General features: G+C 39.1%; 1 protein-coding gene across 2 annotated transcripts in view; it reads right to left on the bottom strand.

Moving 5' to 3' along the window:
* Positions 1–2,256: 2,256 nt before the first annotated feature.
* The window catches only part of TFAP2B (transcription factor AP-2 beta), a 27,262-nt gene continuing 10,039 nt past the window's right edge, over positions 2,257–19,479 (bottom strand). For both annotated transcript variants that reach the window (XM_024202317.1, XM_024202319.1), the window contains 4 exons: positions 11,465–11,684; positions 8,789–8,907; positions 5,647–5,788; positions 2,257–2,557 (listed from right to left, as the gene is read on the bottom strand). In XM_024202317.1, the coding sequence (XP_024058085.1) occupies positions 2,257–2,557; positions 5,647–5,788; positions 8,789–8,907; positions 11,465–11,684 (782 nt within the window). The remainder of the gene's footprint in view (positions 2,558–5,646; positions 5,789–8,788; positions 8,908–11,464; positions 11,685–19,479) is intronic.

Raw genomic sequence — 19,479 nt, 5'->3', positions numbered from 1 at the left:
TTTTATGCATGCTCCAGTCCCTGGTTTGAAACGCAAGATACATTTCTCCTCTTACTGCTTGAAGATAATCCTCTATATTAACCGCAGCAAGGGTAGGAAAGCCAAAGAGGATATCAAATGTAAGTATTTAGGAAGTGTGGTATTCGTAGCTAAGCATGTGAGGGTGGGTCTGGGAAGCGAAAGGCATGTTCGTTTATTTGTTTTAAGAAATAATTGTTGGGGAAATGGAGAAAGGGGCAATAGTTTTAAACGAAATTCAGCCCCTCCCCTTGCCGTTATTTAGAAAATAAAGACCACGTCCAGAGGTTTGACTTTCTTCTCTTTGGGATTTCAGACCTGCCTGAGACACAATGAATTCAGTATCTGATCTCAAGTTGAAACAGAGGGTGACATCCTGGCCCCATTGAAGTCAATGGGAGCTTTGCCATTATCTTAAATGGAGCCAAGATTTCACCCAGCGACAGTAGCTTTTCTGACATGTGAACGGATTCCTTAATGCATGAATCTCTACCCCACTGAATAAATACAATTATCCAAGACTGAACAATCCAAGCTGAAATTCATCTCCTTAAGCAGAAGTATTATTTCCCATATATGCCATAAAAGGGCATGTCTTTAAAATGTATATTAGTCATAAAACATCATGTAATGAACCCAATTACTGCAAAACAAAAACAAACAAACCCCACAACATCGGTGCTATTTTTTCCTCCTATTGCATTTGTTCTAAAACAAGAGTCACAGAAACATCTTAACTTTCTAGAGAGAAATAGATTTCCTCAGAGTGAGATAGTCATTCAGGACATTCTCCTGCAATCCCAACCCGTCCCTAGTAGGCACCCACACAATTGCATTTAGCAACTCCTTTCGCTTTGTGTATCAAACACTAATGCCCAAGCAAGTGTTTGCAACAACCCTTCGACAAAACGGTATTCTTCTTCTTAATATTACATCTCGATTTCAGTTATTTTTAATCTGGTTTCAATTATTCCCTTTGAGCTTCTTTAAAGAAGTACACCTGCAGAATTCTGAAACCACTGGCTTTGATTTAAGAAAAAAAAAGTATTAGAATCGTGGATTATTTTTCTCTGTACCTGATATATTGTGTAGGGAGCTCTAGTCCTCTTTGAAGAAGCTCATAAGCCAAGCGGGCAAAGCTTTGGGAAACAGAAGAAAATAAAATAGTGCATACTCCTGAGAAGGAATTACATACTCAATTTTTGTTACTAGCACTTCTTTAAGAAAAAATGGGTAGATCTCTCTCAATACACCCACACTATTAGAACAAATTAAACATAGAGACACTGGCATTGTTGGGAATATAAACCCTTTAGAGGAAATTAGGATACCTTAAATATAAGATTAGGAGTTTTAAACAGCATTAACATCTTACTGGACCTTATTTTCAAATTTTGCACCCTAAGAGTCAATGCAGTTTTGCCATCAATGCTAAATACCAAATTATACATATATAGCTGTAAACACTGGTAATCTAAACAGAGGGTCTGTCTAGACCAGGAAAAAAGGGTGCCTTTTAAAAATCGAGTTAGTTAACTGGATTGAGCTAATATGACTTGAAACACCCAATGTACTGTAATTAATGTAGACACTGTAATTAATGTAGAAACAGTTTAATACATTTACAATTCTATTAGCAAGTCATAGTGTAGCCTTTGCTACCCAAACCAGCCCCTTTTCTAGTCTATATAGATCCAGAGGAGCAAGGTCAGATAAGGGCAGGGTTGGAAGTGAGGGGTGCTGATGCTAGGAATGGAAATGTCCCAGATAATATTACTGGAAGATTTTTTTGTTTTCCCTAGTGTAGACACAGGACACTGTTGGATTAAAAAAAAATAGACTGTACATTTGAGCCCAAACAAGAAACCAACGCACTGACACCAAAGCGTTTCTCTGATTTCTTCCAATAAGTTATTCATTTCTTCCTTTTATTATTATTATTTTATTTCGCCCCCTCCCTCCCAAAAAATCGTTTAAAAAAAGTGAGAACAGAAGTGGAAAAATCCTGGTGGTTGTCTTCAAATGTTCCGTGTAAGAGACATTGAGCCACTGTTCTTGCTCCATTGTGCGCCTCTGATCTTAAGTTATTGTCTTTCTTTTTTATTATTATTTTTGTCCTACCTAATATAATTCTTCCAAATCCCAATCCAATATTTTAAAGCTAAAATTAAAACTGTTTTGTTTGTTTTAAAAGATTCTCTCTCTCTCTTTTATTTATTTATTTTTCTCCTTTTTTTTTCATTTTCTGTGTTTCTCTTCCTTGTCTCCAGTTTTACTACCTGGTCCTTCCCCAGATGTGTGCCTGTTAGCAGTGTTGTTGTTCAAGAACATCTTGTCCATGCCTTTGAGAGCTTCAGTCAGGTAGTTTTGGAGGGCTGTGAGGGCAGCACAGATGGCTGGGGCCCCAAAGCCATGGGTGATGAGGCTGAAGTGAGTCAAGCAGCTCTGAATGCCTGGTTCCAAAATAGGGCTGGGTCTGCTGTTGCCAATGGGTGTCCTGTCCTGGGCCAAGAGATCCGTGAATTCTTTACAAAGTTGCCTGCAAGGGTAGTGAAGAGAAGGGGAGAGAGAGAGAGAGAGAGAGAGAGAGCCCAGAGTAGTCAGTCACTTCACTTCTCTTTGATTAACACTTTATACACAGCCTGAGACTTCCAAGGTGTTTGACATGCATTAAGTTACAAAGACAGGCAGCTGCCCCTCTCATTCCATCTTCCCCCAACCACACACACACTAGGAAAATGTACTATAGTCATTTTACACATAAATAAACTAGAGTGCAAGGAGGCTGAGGGCCTGGCCCAAAGCCTACTGAAGTCAATGAAAGACTCAAACAAAGGCACCACAGACAATCAGTAGTGAAGTTAGATACAGAACTCAAGGCTCCTTACTCCCACCTTCCCTCCAACAACAAACAGAAGGATCCTGATTTCGTGACCTGATGCTGCACTCCTTACCCCTCCACAACTCCCCCATTGTCCAAGGGAGCAGGAGGACTGCAAGAATAGGCCCTTGCCTGGCTATTTCCTTACAGAGTTTGATCAGTAAAGAGAAGAAGGATTCCTAGTAGAGTTAATCCTACTCTTTCAATTACACCTCTTCCTCTCTGACCTAGAGACTTTTTATTCTTGGGCCAGAAAGATGCTTCTGAAATGCCATCTATCTTTTTTTTTAAAATGTTCTATTTAGTCTATTTATTGCCTTTAGAATTAGCCAGATTGCCCTAAATGATAGATAGATAGAAAACTGCTATCTGGAGCTTGATCCTGGTATCAATTATATTATTATTTATTATGATTATTGTTATTGTTATTATTTTCTCAGAGATGAATACTACCTGGCCTTCATGTGAAGGCAATACCACCAATTGCCTGTAAATGACGCATTGGGATGACTGCTAAGTAGGATTGCTGAATACCAAATGTAGTCAGGTCTTTCTCTTCCCATGAATCCTGAATGAACTCTTCCCATGGGGGGAGGGGAGGGAGGTTGTTCAATGATGTAAGCCAAGAGTTGCAACAGTGACCAGAGAGTTTGGGTGCCTCTGTTTTCAGAGAGCCCCGAACACTCCCCTTCTGGACACCAGGCCCCTTTGAGACATCCTCAACTTGAGACTCCAACATCCCTTTTGAAAATCTTGGCCTGTCATGTCCACACATTCGGTCATAGTCTGTAGATGCTTCCAGGCCGTCTTGCACATGGGCAGCATTGTACAGATTCTGTGCCGAGTAGGGTATTTTATATACTACAATAAGGGGGGGGGGGAGGAAGAGTCCCCATGATCATCTGACTCAGGCTAGTTCCTTTTAAAATCAGGTCTCGCTGTATCGGCTACTCCTGGAATCTGTCTCGCTCTTCTTTCCAGTCCGCCCGGTGGCGTTTGTTTGTAAAAGCTCGGGAGCCCTACCGGCGTGCGCCAGGCCAGCACCACCGCGCGCTCCACGAGCCCAAAGGGAGCGCTAGCCACCAGGTACCGCTCTGCTAGTGCAGCAAACGGGAGGGAAGGTCTAAGCGACAGCTTTTGCCCGGGGCGATGAACAGACACCAGTGACGGGTTGCTGCTCTACTCTTGCCGGGATGAAAAGAACACAAGCCACCTTTGGGGGAGCACCGCTTCAAAGCAGGGGGGTTGACGTTTGGTGCTGGTTTATCTTTAAAACAGCTCCTTTGCCACCTTGGAGGATGAAAATTGAATCCTTCCCTTTTCATTTAGTGGCTTCCTAGGGCTAAACCTCCCTTCACCCCACTCACAAGGCCCCCAGTTAAACAGGTGCATCATCCCAGGGCGAAATAGAAACCCAGAGGGGAAATGATAATCCTCCCTCCCCCACAAAGAATAGCAACATTGAGGTAGGAGAGAAGAGTTCATCTGTGATCCTCTGAAATTCCCGATGGGTTAAAGAGTTCAGGGGGTGGGGAAAGATAAAAGTCTTATCCACTAGGAAAGTGCAAAAGAGGAAACTTTGAGTTTGCAGAGCAAACGGTAATGAGTCAAACCCTTTAAAGCTTCAAAGAGCAAGGCAGGTCTGCGAGCAATTAAAGTTCTGGGACATTAATATCTTTTGACCCCGCGGAAAAGGGCAATCAAATTCCAATCACGTCTAAAAAAAACATCTGGACAAATTTGAGCAAACGATTTTCCACGCCTCCATATATTTCTTTAAATTGTGCTGTCAGCGGAGCAAGCGACGACCCAGAGCACTAAATAGCTTGGGTCTTGCCTGCGACAGAGTTAATATGTGGGACACACTCAGAGCTCACCACCGAAAACCTGATCTGCCCTTAAAACACCAAACCATATAGCGCGAGAGCCAACGACAGGAGTAAATCAAACCAAATAGAAAAAGCTCCTGTAAAAGTTCCATAGACCTAGATGTAGTGGCAGGTTTACAAGGTCCCCCTCTGGAGTTGCAGCTGCACATTTCTCAAGGTGATTAACGGTACACATTTTGGGGAGGGGAGATTGTAAATTATTTGGTCGGGGTCTTTGATAGACACGGCCGCTCGCTCTTGAAATCAAGGTGAGTTTTTCCTTTGACTTCAGTGGGAGTGGAGGCAAGGCCTAGCCACTCCTACACAGAGAGAAGCGTGAAATACACAAACAGAGAAAGAGAGGAATGCACACCCAAAAACAAACAAGAGGAGAGAGAGCGCTGCAAACTCATACACAAGGAAAGAAAGAAACACGGAGACTCAAAACAGGCGGGGGGGGGGGGGGGGGGGGGGGGGGGGAGGGGAGAGAAATAGACACAAACATGGGGACACGTGCACAGTCACACAGAGAGAAGGAGTCAAACCACAGTGTGTTTCATGCGCACACAGCTCCAAAGACGCTGTTACAGCTCCAACGATACGCACGGGCACGTAGTGTTACAGGTTCACCATACACTACAATCAGACCCACGGACAGGAACACACCCAGAGCACAACCTCTCCCCCACACACCCACCGCACAATGACGGACGACAGGGAGAGAGAAGAGCACAAGAGAGGGAGATCGGAACAAAGCCTATTGGAGAAAGCGCTGCTGGGCTCCTTTGCAGAGCGCTAGCGAGAATGGCCGCGTGGAGGAGAATGAATGTCAAACTCTCCAAGTGGCGGCCCTGAAAGCAAAGCGGGCTGTGGACTCACTTTGTAGCCAGTAACATGTTCTTCCTGGAGTGGAGATCGCTGGGGTCCGTGTGCTGTCTGTTCAGGTACTCGGAAACAGCTTTGGCTGGAAACTCCGTTTCACAGATGTATCCAAAATCCCGAGCTAAGTGAACAGCTTCACCTGAAGAGAAATGAACAGCCTTTGATCATCACAGGCCAGCATGGTTGTTTAGTGAGGAGGCTGACCAGAAAAATGGTTCAACCGAGCCGGCTGGAGTATACTGAAACACGTTATTGCTGGTGGTACTGGTCGCGCTTTGAAAAGATCAGCTCAATTTGGCACTGGAGAGGCACAACCCCAACTGAATTCAATGACAAAGACGGTTCCATGGGTGTAGGAGCCCATTATTCTTGTATCAGTCTCTTTCTGCAGAGCACATCCCCAGTTTTTGGCTGAAGGAGTCTTCACATGGCATGTATTGTCTTAGCCCTATTGACTTCAGTTGAGTTTGGTGATTTACACTGGTTGCGGTTCTAGTCCCACGTGCAGAGAAAAAGTGTGTTATTAATACATAGGTAATATAGACTTTCAAGTGTGTGAAAACAAAAGAGACGTCCTGATAGGTAAATGGACCCGGACTTTAAATGTGCAGGATAGGTTTGTATTTTCATAGATCAGAAAAGTGTCACAAAAGCTCTACCATAGAATATCATATCCCGTGAGTGTTACACACACATACATTATTATAGCCACATCTGGAAAACAAAGCAGCCAACTGCATTGTATCCAATGGAAAGTGAAGTTTTGCATAGGTCTGATCACAATGCAACAGAAGCTACCCATTCCACCCTCACCCTACCAAAAAAAAAAAATCCCAATGAAGGGGGACCTTTCATATGGAAAATAATAATTATTCTAACTATCATTCTAATTGGCATTTCCTCTGCCTGCCTGGCTTCAGGTTTCTACCCTCCAGAGGTTCGTGTCATCAAACTCCTACTGATGTACTTTCTACCACAAGAAGAAGACGACACAGTAGCTGAAGAAAGGGGGTGTGGGGAAACAGACTCTAGGGGGATTCCATCAGATTATAGCTCAACCCCTCTAGAATAAAGCATTAAACTCTTTAAAGCACCGCCCGGAGGACCACGAGGAAGATTTCTAACACGCAAACCAGCTATGTCTAATAATTCTAGTACCACATTATTTTTAACGATCAGGACTTACTTTAAAACGTCATTTTTTAAAAAAAGCCTTCTCAATAATCACCAAAAAGATGAATCACACTGTCCGCCAAATGCTAGAATTCCAATGGACGGTTATCTCCCCTCCCCCCTCCTCCCCCACTAAATGATGTGCAGAGACACCATCCTCCCTGCTTTTTGTTAATCCTGGCCAGAGATGAGTGAAACATTTATGCTATAGGCAACATAATTTAACAAGAAAAAAATCCTATTGTCAGAAAACAAGATAAATCTAGAGCAGGTGCAACTTTCTATAGGAGAAGGGAAATCTTTTAAGGTAAATTGTTGATTTGTAAGTAAATCAGAGGACAGTAACATAATATATAATGATGTAAACGTTGTATAGTTTTATATCCATATATAATGTATTTGCACACACACACACAAACATATGGATCTGCACATATATTTGTGCTATGTGTCAACTTTTAAGATGTTCTGATTTTGCTATTAATGTGAATGCATAGTTTTACACACACACTGCATAGATATAGGTATGGGGTGTGCTTGGGGTGTGTGTTTGAAACTATGTATTAATTAATATATATGAATATGCATATCAGATGATGAATGTATTTTCTCACATGGTAAATGTTTATATATAGTGTCTTTAACTATGCATTCATAGTTTGATAGGCATTTTCATGTAATGTACTATGATTTATGAATATATAGATATACTATATCGTCAAAATAGAAACAATACTTATAACTAGAACGAATATAGTCTTGATTTTGATTTCACATATGAGTGTGTAACTATGTATTGCATTTATAATTAAATCAGAAGAATGTAAAAGTTAATATATAGTACAAAACTATAGGCACATGCATATGAGATACGACATAGTGTGTTATTGTACATATTGAATGTTACTCGCCTCTTTGTGTATGTATAATATAAATACATATAATTCATAATTACATCCACATAATTGTTAGTTATAATTTCTGAAGAGCCACTTTACCCCAGAATAAATATAGTATTTCCTAAAAAAAACAAGTGAGAGGCTTGTGGATTCCACATTTCAATACAGTGCCAACATCAGAGCATCACGTCAAGTACGGAATAGCGTTTGTTCATTTAAGAGGAGGTATAACTCGAGTATTCCGTTTTTTTTCCTTTTGTTTCTTTCTTGTATTCCCCCCGCCCCTCCCCTTCTTCTTAAAGAAAGGGCTCGCTTGTTTCTTTGTTAAACTGTCACCCTCAGGTAAACTGTACTTATAACTGTTAATTTGTAATAACTGCTTTCCCTTGCCGAAATTAAAAAAAAATAGTTCTTTATTATTTCCGTTCAATGGCCGTATTGTAATGTGCATCTGTCATAATTAAGGTTGGAAGTTATGAATTAGCTAAAATTCTGGACCCAGCACAGACTAGACCAGGGGTTCTCAAACTGGGGGTCGTGAGATTATTACTTGGGGGGTCGGGAGCTGTCAGCCTCCACCCCAAAGCCCGCTTCACCTCCAGCATTTATAATAGTGTTAAATACAAAAAAGTGTTTTTAATGTATGGGGGGGTGGGGTCACACTCAGAGGCTTGCTGTGTGAAAGAGGTCACCAATACTAAAGTTTGAGAACCACTGGATTTAGACCATTATTCAAAGGGAACAACCTGGAAATCCACAAGAGTAGGGAATGGGAATATTTGGATAACCGCAGAGAAAGTTTGATTCTGCAGATCTCACTGAGGCAAACCTGAATTCAAGACACCCATTGGAGTTAATGGGAGTTTGATCAGTGACTTCAGAGTGACTTAAATGGGATCCTTAAAGTCTTAATTTCACCCAGTATTATGCATGTTAAACAGATCTTAATGCCACCGCTGCAACGATTTCCACTTAATCCATGAAACTTTGCAAAATGTCAAACTCCCAAACCGAAAAGACTTCGGAGCAGCCAATAGTGTGAAGCGAGCTTGCAATTCACCGCTTACCTTCCACCAGGGAGGTGAGTAAAGTGACATTTGCTGCCTTACGCCTGCCGGCTGGTAAATTCAAACCGATTTTTTCTAGCCTCTCTCTCAACGATCTCCCCCCATTTTTCGATTTGGCTCTGGAATTGCAAAGAAATTAACATTCTGATTAACCTCGGAATGTCCCTGAAACAAACTTTTAGACTGTGCAATCTAAAGACCACTGGAGCTTGAAGGGGTTTTAACTTGAGGTTAGCACATTGTGTGTGTGCGCGCTTGCTGATAGAGTTTGCTGAGGTTTGCTTAATTTTTGCCACACACAACTGACTAGGTTCCCCCTCCCTCTTTAACAGAAAACAAATGCACAGAATGAAATAACTTCTGTATAAGCTGCTGTTATGGAAGAAACCAAATTGGTTCTTACAGTATAAGACTAAGACGTATTAGGATACGATTGTATATCTAGGTGGAAAGACAGAAGTATGGGATGAACTGATAGGGTGTACCTAGAGGAAGCATGGAAGATATACGGGAAATTGATAAGAACACCTAAGGAAGAATTCAATAGATATTATACAGGAAATGTTGAACTATCTATTGGAATAGCTACATTATATACGGGACATGAATACTTAAGAGCACCTAATGGAATCTATATAGGACATTATTGATAGATACATTAAAAGGAAGATTGTGATATACATGGGAAACGCAGAGTTATTGTTAGGGCCAGGTCTAGTTTTATACAGATGGTTTAAAATCCGGGGTGAAATACTGGCTCCATTGAAGTCAATGGGAGTTTTCCCATTGACCTCAGCACTCCAGGATTTCACCCCAGATCTTTTATCACTAACAGCTTCTTTAATTGCATATAAGGAATATGAAAGGAAGTCAAATCCTGTAGAGAAAGTCTCCCTACCTAGATTCTGGTCTGTCAGTATTTTGTGCCAAAGTAGATAGGAACCAATGGTACAGTTGCAAGAGAGCAGCCATCTATATTTCACATGCTCTGAAATATAGATATTGAACCAAAAGCTTCTCTAAAATTTAGACTCAAGATACAAAGTAAAGTCAGCATAGTCCACTGTTTGGGTCCTGGGTCTTCTCCAGAAATCACTGAGGCTCAATAATGGTGTATGTGTTTAACCTTGCTAGTTATATTTTCTGTTTGAAATTGCTCTTGCAGATGTTCTCTTTGCGCCACTTTCTATTACAATGCACAGGCAGATTCGCATCTGTAAGTAAAAAACCTGGCTTCTTCTTTCCTAACAATATGTCCACATATGACACTCTGGGAGAAGGACATGGGCAGACAAATCACCACAGAGGACTGGGATTTGCTATGGGAAGGAGGTCCAGCAACCTGTCTATATTACAATAAAATAAATGTTCTTTAATATATTCACATTAACCTGACTGGTGCGAGGTAGCACTGAAACAGTACCTTAAATAACATATCTATCTATCTATCTATCTAGTGGGTATGTGTATGTAAAATGGGGATAAATGTTGGAGAAATTGGGGTTAAAGTGGAGATTTTATGTATATATGGTGGACATGTCCAGTCATTAGAAAGTATCGGGATAAAACCTGTAACTAAATATCACAAATTGTTGGATATTTATCACCAAATAATCTTTTGGTAATCCTTCAAGGGCTTCCCAGTGGAAATGGTCACACACAAGAGGGAATGAAGAATTAATAATCTCTCATCTTCTAGTAGATGTTGGACTATTGGTAGCTTCTCGTTAGAAAAGGAAAATTAGTCCAACCCTAGAGGAATGGTTCAAAAACTATGGGAGGCTGTTGATATGGAAAAAATTAACACACCAGTTATGTACCCAGCAAATTAGACAGAGGACAAATAGATACTTAGATATTTGGTTACTTTTTGGTCAATATCAGATAAAGTAAATTCACCTGAAAAAAACCCATCACACCATGTCCTTTTTTTTAATATTAGCATTTAATAGACATGCCTGGTCCTTAAATATGTGTATACAGAGATGTCACTAAATTCAATAAACTCACTAGAAAGGACATTTTGTAGGTGTAATGATGCTCACTCTGTAATATAGTAACACCTATAAAATAGAAATATCCGATGACTATATTCTTGCATAATGCCTCTTTAAACAAAAGCTAGCTACTGTAATGATTGCTTTGTTTCTGATATTTAATTGGCAAGGATTTGTAAACTTCTTAAAACTTCCTAACTAATATAAATAAATAAATAAGTAAATACGTAAATAAATAAAGTTCCTTTGTTTTAAATCTCTGTTTCTTTTACAGGGAAAAATCACAGTAGCTAAGCTGTCTGACCTATAACTCCTGTATTCATAGAGAAGACCTTTTATTTAAATAGAAGCCTTCCTCTAAAATGTATGTTTGAGTAGATTAATGTGTATGTAAGAGAGAGTTGGGAAGTAAAGTGTGTGTGTGAGAGAGAGAGATCCCTTATTGACCTTACTATGAGCTGCCTTCTCAGAGTCTTGTACACTAATGTAACTTTATGCATTCATTTCCATGTTTTCATGTTGCTGCTTATTTTTGCCTTGCCTTGAGTTCTACACACACAACTACAACATAAAAACAACACATATTTGCAAATATCTTTACCATAGTATAGACTTTAGACAAAATGCTTAGTCTATGTGTGTGTCTACGTAAATACCCACACTTGCTGCAAGCCCTTACCTTCTAAGTACTCCTCCTAGAAGGGATGCATTCAGACACTCTGGAGGCGAGAGGCGTCTTTGAACTTCTCCCACGGTTACTTTATACTTTGAAGTGGAACTGAGCAAGGACAAGCGGCCAGGTACTGAGCAAAACACCTCTCCGGTATTGACTGACATTCCACCCAGGAAGCCATCTTTATTCATCATCAGAGAAGTAACAGATTTTGGAGGAACTGGAACTGGAGAGAGAAAGAAGGGGTGAGTGTGGAGGTATGTAACATGATGACACATAAGAGTACAAACTGTCCAAACTGGCTAGTCTGACATCCATAGCACATCTGAAGAAAAGTGAATTCATAGGCCCAGAGTTTCCTAGTAGCTACACCAATAAGAGTCACCGTTGCCTTGAGTCTACAGGAAATTGACCTGGATGGGTGATGGATAGGTAGAGGTGCAGTGGAATACAGCTGATGTATATTGGTTTGATAATTTAAAAAAAAAACGATGTATATTATAAATGTATTTTAAGTGTATTTCTTCCTAAATTATTTGTTTGTAAGCCCTGCAATGCAGGAGCTATATCTTCTTGTATAATGGACAGCGCAGGGCACATTGCTGGGTTACAAGAATATTAAATACTCCTCTTCCTAATACTTCTATTACTAACAATGATAACAACTAGGAAAAATCTAATGAAGTCAAAGGAGTTACTGGTTTAAGTGAGAATCAGGACTACAAAATTTAGCAAGGAAAGGATTACTTTATTGTTGTTTTGGGCTTTTAATAAGATAGTTTATTTTAATGGAGATATCCTATCTCCTAGAACTGGAAGGGACCTTGAAAGGTCATTGAGTCCAGCCCCCTGCCTTCACTAGCAGGACCAAGTACTGTTTTTGCCCTAGATCCCTAAGTGGTCTCCTCAAGGATTGAACTCACAACCCTGGGTTTAACAGGCCAATGCTCAAACCACTGAGCTATCCCTCCTTCCCTTTTGTGCCACATGATTAGCACAGTTATTCTCCCCCCCCCAAAAAAAGGTGCATTAGAAAATAGTCTGGTATCAGATTGTTTAGCATATTATATAACAAACAGAAAAAAGTGGGACTATTCAGTTTCTAAATAAAACTGGTCTGACTACAGCAACAAAAATACACCAGGAGATTTCTTTTTAAAAGTTTGCCCCTTAACTAGTACCAGACAAAGTAGTTAATTTCTCTGAGTAACAAATAAGATTGCTTTAGGAAAAAACCGAAGGATTTATAACATTCTAATTCTTATAACACCAAACAGACACAATTAGGAACAAACACTTATTTTGCTAAACTAAAAATGAAAGCAATTCCCTCCTGGTATGAATTTTGTTTACAAATCAACTTAAATAGCTTGTTCATAATTGTGTGTAACTGTTATGATTGACAGCAGGTGCTCTAATCAATCAACCAATCACTTTAATTTATAGACGGCGTCGCAGCATTTTCCCAGTTGTTTCATTTCTGCAAGTAATTGATAACAAACCATACTTAAGGTATGTTTTATGCACGAGTTAATAAGAGCTGACAGCTGCTACCGCTGCTTTCTTTTGGAATCACTGCAGCCTCGTTTCCTTATAGAACGTGTATTCCTAAATTCTAGATTTGCTGGTGGTAGTCTAGGGGGCATATTTTACAGAGAAGACTAATTGATTACACACCCCTGTACAGCAGATTCTCCTTTGCAATATCGCATTGCCAGTCAATCAATTGCAAAACCAATTTTGCAAGTAATAGGTTCTACTACACAAATATGCCAGCTATTTAGGTACTTATAATACATGCCGGTTAAATCATAAAACCCTATTTATTTGCAACATGTCTGGAGAATCAACCCATTGGAGTTGGGGGAATATTTAAATCGTCTGGGGCTGCTGAACAATAAGATCGGATATCCTAATACCTTAACAAGTGCTAACAACTGGGCAACTGCCAATTTTATAACCTCAGTGTATGGAATAGACACAACAGGGGTTCGCTGTTTTTATTATAAATTATTTCCTACCGCCAGGCCAGACTCCCACAATAAAACCTCTATAACAGCGCAAACCCAAAACGCATGTAGATTTCATATAGACAGATTGCTTCAAATAGACTGCAGATAGCCTCTAATGTAAACACATTATTTTGAGTGGCTTCACTGAGGGGGGATCAGAAACTGAAACGGATTCCCATTTCGTATTATTTTGAGTAAGACAATGTATACAGCTTCGGAAGGATGTTTCCAGCTTCTCAACTCTAGCCCGTCAAAAAACTTGAAATTGGCACAAAAACAGTTATAAAAGAGGGGCAGAGGCCCGATGCGGTTTTTCCATTGCTATTAATAGGAATGTTGTCATTTTCTCCATAGATCAGTCAGATTCTTTGGTTTTAGGATGCTTTAAGGGTATATGTTAAAAAAAAAAACCTCTCCCCTCTGCGCTACATTTTTCAGTAAGATGTTTTGCAGAGTCACTCAAGTGCCCCCATCAAGACACAATCGAGTTGTTTTGAAAATAAATGAACATACACACGCTGTGAAATCACTAATCCTTTAAAGGACCACTAACAACTGAGATCATTTCACTTTGCAATTTTCTCCACGCCAACAAACAAACACAAAGGTTTTGATACACCTTTCCAGTACCTATATTTAGTGACTAGTTTATCAGGTCACTGTCCAGTGAACTGAGAAATTAAACAAGAGACAACAGTCCTAAGAAAATTTGATCTTCGTCTAAACTCACAACAGAGAGAGCTGAACACATGATATGTTTAAACATATCTCTCCCAATTTGCTTTGCCCTTTTTGGAGCATTTGTTACATTAGTTAACCTTTGAAAAATGGATTTAATATGTTCAATATTTTTTTCATGCAAATTTATTTTGATAAGCAAGTTAGTCCTCTTTTCTGCTATGCTGTGCAAACTTCTGCGATTGTTCTTTACCATAACTATACAAAAGGGACTAGGTATACATCAAGATCACTTGAGTATAATAATTCTAAACACATTTAGGAATCTTACAAGCCTATGCAAGCATATCTATTGCGATTTCATAGCTTCAGAGATATGTATTCTAATCTATACTCTATCTTTTGTAAATTACCTGCCACTCCTAAAAAAGTGAGTTTACCATGGAATGGATTAATTATCTATCTCTATCATTACAAAGATATTAGAACTATTACCAGAGATAATATAATTTTGAGATTTTAGAGGCTGTGTGTAAAATGTCTGCTAATGCATTTATTTAAACAATTATACACTATATTCCCTGGCGTATTTTTACCTACATCTGTGTTTTCCAAATCTGGTTTTATGCCTCATAATAATTGTCCATAGAAGGACACAGCACACACACACACAAGTTTCTGCCTACTTCTTGCATGTTTTGCTTTGTCCAATTTATGCTGATCTTGTTGTCACTTTCACAAATTTTTTTCTCCCAAACTCTTTTGTGCGTGTCTCCTTTCCCATTGTCCCTCAAAACCTCCCCTCCACCTTTGAAAAAAAATGTGATTCTCCTGGTCCTTTCGGCCTCATTGTCATTTTCCCTTCCATTTCTCTTCAGCTTATCAATAAACCGAGAGAGCAACAGTAGCCGCTTGATTTGTTAGTAATTATGAGCATACTGTTCCTGCAAACGGAATCTCTAGATGAGTGAGAGCGCTTTAAAACGACAGCAGGAAATGGTAAGGAAATGGAGCATGGCAAACCTCAGCGTGAAGCTTTCAGTTCTTTACATGTTTACAATTTTCTGTGCATACATTAAGGCTCAGTCTTTTTTCATTTCTCTGTTGGGTTGCTCTACATAACTGCGTGGCAATGCAAAAGTAGCATTTCACACACACACGGATTAAATTAATAAATGGGATTTAAGTACTCGACATTATTCCAGCACCCTCGTTATACTGCGAGACAAAAACATGGTTTAAAGAAATATTGGTGGTTAATCATCTGCACTGGGCAAATAATAATAGTATAATATCAATTTTTTGGTCTATAGATCTCTATAAGTATTAACTGGATTTGGAATTAGCCTTCATTAGAAAGGTGTATGTCCATCAGAACAATCAATGATTTGGTAGTGGGAGATTTGGTTTGGCTTTGTAGGTAAACCTAGAAACCCGAGAATATATACTACCCCCTGACACTGAGCCTCGATCCTTATTTTAAAAATCTATCTGTCGGGTATTCATGAGCTGATTGCAAGAGTTCGAGTCCACCACCACTCCTTGCATTTGAAGCTAGGAGTTAATTTAAGAGTGAAATCTATTACCCCGAAATTGTTTCCCATTAAAGTAAAAGCGATAATAAAATACAGTTGGTGTTCCAGGAAAAGAACCAAAAATAAATAAATAAAGCTAGGCAAATTCTGTACATTACATTTCAACCGATTCGCAGCTCGATCACCTGAAAAGCTGTAACCAAATATCGTGGTTTTTAGTTAATCATTTATTGCTGGCCACTTCAGGAAGCGGGAGAGAAAAAAAAATCTTATCCTGTTCTATTGAGGGAGTGACTTTTTAAAAGTGTTAAGAGGTTCCTTTTGTGTGATTCTTGGGGGGGGGGGGAGGGGATTAGAGCTTATTTGTACTATGTTAACATATTAAGTTTAAAATAGAGTTTGGTGCTACTGTGTGTGTGTGTGTGTGTGTGTGTGTGTGTGTGTGTGTGTACACAGACAATGTCTAGAAATAGTTTAAAGTAAATAAATCAGGATACTTTTAAGGTCACTGACTATGTCCCCAAAGTCACAACAATTGAACTTTGGACTCAGGCCACGCGAGATTTTGAAAGAGGACAACTTTTTTTGTCATAGATCATGCCAAACAAATTACAGCTGAGCTGCTGACAAGGGGATCCGCTACGGCCTTCTTTACACACCGAAAACCTCCCCTTGATTTCAGCAGGAACCTGGGTGACAGAGAATGTGGGGATAAACCCAGATAATATGTAGCTGATAACTCCTTAAACCTGAGAGAAATCTAATATTAATACTCTTGATGATCATCATCATCATAGTCATTTATCTAGGCTTCCTCCCTTTCCTTTCCTTTCCTTTCCACCACGCCAATCTTAATGGAACTAAGAGTTAAGAATGATTTTTTAATGTCTTGTTGGATTTTTAGACTCTTAATGTACCGCATCCTTCTCATTATTACTTTATTGATTGCTCATTGACCAGACCCCTTCAAATCGTATTAGCCACCCTCTGCCAGTTTAGATTAGGAGAGTTTAAAAAGCACCTTTCATTATTTCGCCACCACTACCACCACCACCACAGTAGAGTAGAGGCTTGGCAGCTTAATGCGCTCTCTAATGGGGCAGCTAAGAGACGAGGGGCCACGGTCCCTGCCTATTGCATTAATAGCTCAAAGGGGGCTAATACAGAAAATTAGCCTTAAACGAGCTCTGGAGATCTCCAAATGAAAGAGCCATTTATCACGCTGGCTACCTTCACTCCACTCGTTTGCTCTCTCTACTGGGAACAACTCATTTACTCTTAACTAAATTACTTCAGAAATGTCAAGTAAGCCCAGATAGCAAACATAACAAGAGAGTGTGTGTGTATATAATCTATTGTGTGGGATCAACACGGATGATAAATTGAACAATTCAAGATGATGATGATGATGATTATAATATTTTTACAAGGGTTTCTTCAAATTTTAGGCAAGTTTTCTGAAGCGATAGATAGATAGATAGATAGATAGATGATCATCATTACCTCCATGACACTCAAAGATCATAAAAATGTAGGCACTTATATCCGAGAGGATGGATGAGATATTTGTGTTAATAATTTAGTTCTATATCCTATCTTTCACACTACATGTTATGAGAACGTTTTAAACAGTAAACTAGCCACTTTTGAAACAGGCAAATCTCTCAACCCTCCTCCTGTCCAGATTCCATTTATCATTAAGTGTACTTTACTGGTAATAGTCAAGAAGAAAATCTATCTGTCTATCTATCATTTGCCAGCAAGAATGATCTGCGGGTCTTTGATAACTTATTCTTATTTCAAAGTACATTCCTATGGCTGCAAAGTGTTGAGACCACAGCAAAATTCATACTGAACCCTTTCTATTTTGCACCTTCTATCGGTCTGATCCAATATCGTCAGCCACAGATATAACCCCATGTGTCTCTTCCCTTCTACCAGTGTTCAAAGAAAAACGAAACTCACAAAATTAGACTAAAAGTCCAATAAAGCACAGCATTAATTCTAAGGGGGGAAATAACATTCCTACGCCTTTTAACACATCTACAAGAAAATGTCGGTATCTTTTTTACTGATATGATTTTAAAAGTGCGTATGTATACTTTTAAATATAGATATTATAATTCTAAGTGTCTTCTGATATAGACTAAGGTTAAGCATACACCTGTGGGTGTTGGTATATTCAGATGTGTGCACACATTCACATGCATACTAGAATTATTAGCATCTTCTGATCTCTCTCTCTCTCTCAATATATATATATATATAATTGTAAGTATCACTAGACGTGCTTAACTGCTTGACACTGACTACCTTTATAGCCACAATCACTGTGTATTGACACCAAATGTTCCTGCTACCCTTTTCATTTTGAAAAAAAAATAGACTGTTTTGACGAAGTGTTCACATACAATACATGGCAATGTTCTGTACATAACAAAACGCAAAATGTGCGTACGAGCAACGAAAATACGAAGGCAGATCAACGTTAAAAAGAAGGCTCTCAGCCACAAATCAACTGCCAATTAATCAAGAAGACCCAAGAGAAAACATTGCGTATGAGCTAGAGAGAAAGAGATAGATGGATAGAGAGAGAGCATACATTCGCAAACCGATATGTCACACACCTAAACACATAGGCTGGTAATCCATGCGAACTGAAAAGCGCAGAGCAGTTCTTTTTCTTAAAGTAAGACAATTCACTGTTTCCCACAAAACCCTACGTTTTTCCACCCCCGGACATAAATTATGTTGTCAAAAGAGCTTCAGGTTTTCATCCACCTTTCCCCAAAATTATGATTGCTCGAATTTACATAATTACATTTTTAAAGGAAACCAACGATTGAAATACCTCACCCTGCCTTGAATTCTTATTCCATCAACACCCTTACGTTCTTTTCTTAATAATCTAGAAACTCATCCCTATTAAAGTATCGGTTTCATATGCATTAGATGAATAAACCACTGAAGATAAGTGCTGTTGATAGTAAACATAAGGGCCAGCATTGCTAAGCGTCAGCTCTAGTATTTAAAACTGAATCTAGAAATAGAAATTCCTTGGATAATTAAAGATAGCTCTCCCTAAATGTGCAGTGTGAGAGCTGTTTAATGTCTATCAGCATAACCCATACTAATCGCCATGCATCTTCAAGTGACTGTCAGAGAATTGTAAAAAAATTAAGCAGCTGCAACACGCCCAAAATGAGTTATTGTAATTACATTTAATTAGTTTAATTAGTTAATTATTTTGCTTACAGCTGTACAAGAGACTGCAAACATTTGTTAATATCACATTCCCTTTAACAGTATGGGGTGATTCTGCAGTTACACTAAATCATGTATGCATATGCAGAATGATTTTAAAAATGGGCATGTTGGAGGGGGAGGTTGTATTTCCATAAGCATGTGTTTCTTTCCCCCCAACACATTTGGCACGATTGGAAAACGCATAAAAGCCACAAATGGAATCAAACAATTCTTAAGAGTCACACAGTGCAGATCAAGAACTACTAGAGGTGAAAAGTTAAGGTTTATCTGTGAAAACTATTTTATAATATGTGGTGGCATTTTTACACTAATATCAAAATAGAAATTGCTGGGAAATTCAAAACTTGATGGCTGTTTACTTATTTTAAATCAGTTGGCAACAATTAAAAGAAATATTTAAGATAAAATGTAATTATCTAACTCCCAGACAAGAAAATACTCGTTCCTTTTAGTTCCTCTTTCCTTCTTTCCCCGTTTCATCTTATCTATCTATCTATCTATCTATCTATCTATCTATCTATCTATCTAT

This window comes from Terrapene carolina, unplaced genomic scaffold, assembly GCF_002925995.2.
Source record: "Terrapene carolina triunguis isolate 2854851 unplaced genomic scaffold, T_m_triunguis-2.0 Scaffold42, whole genome shotgun sequence".
In the NCBI taxonomy this organism is placed as follows: domain Eukaryota; kingdom Metazoa; phylum Chordata; order Testudines; family Emydidae; genus Terrapene; species Terrapene triunguis.
The sequence above is the reverse complement of the archived record's forward strand: the minus strand, read 5'-3'. Positions and strand labels throughout refer to the sequence as shown.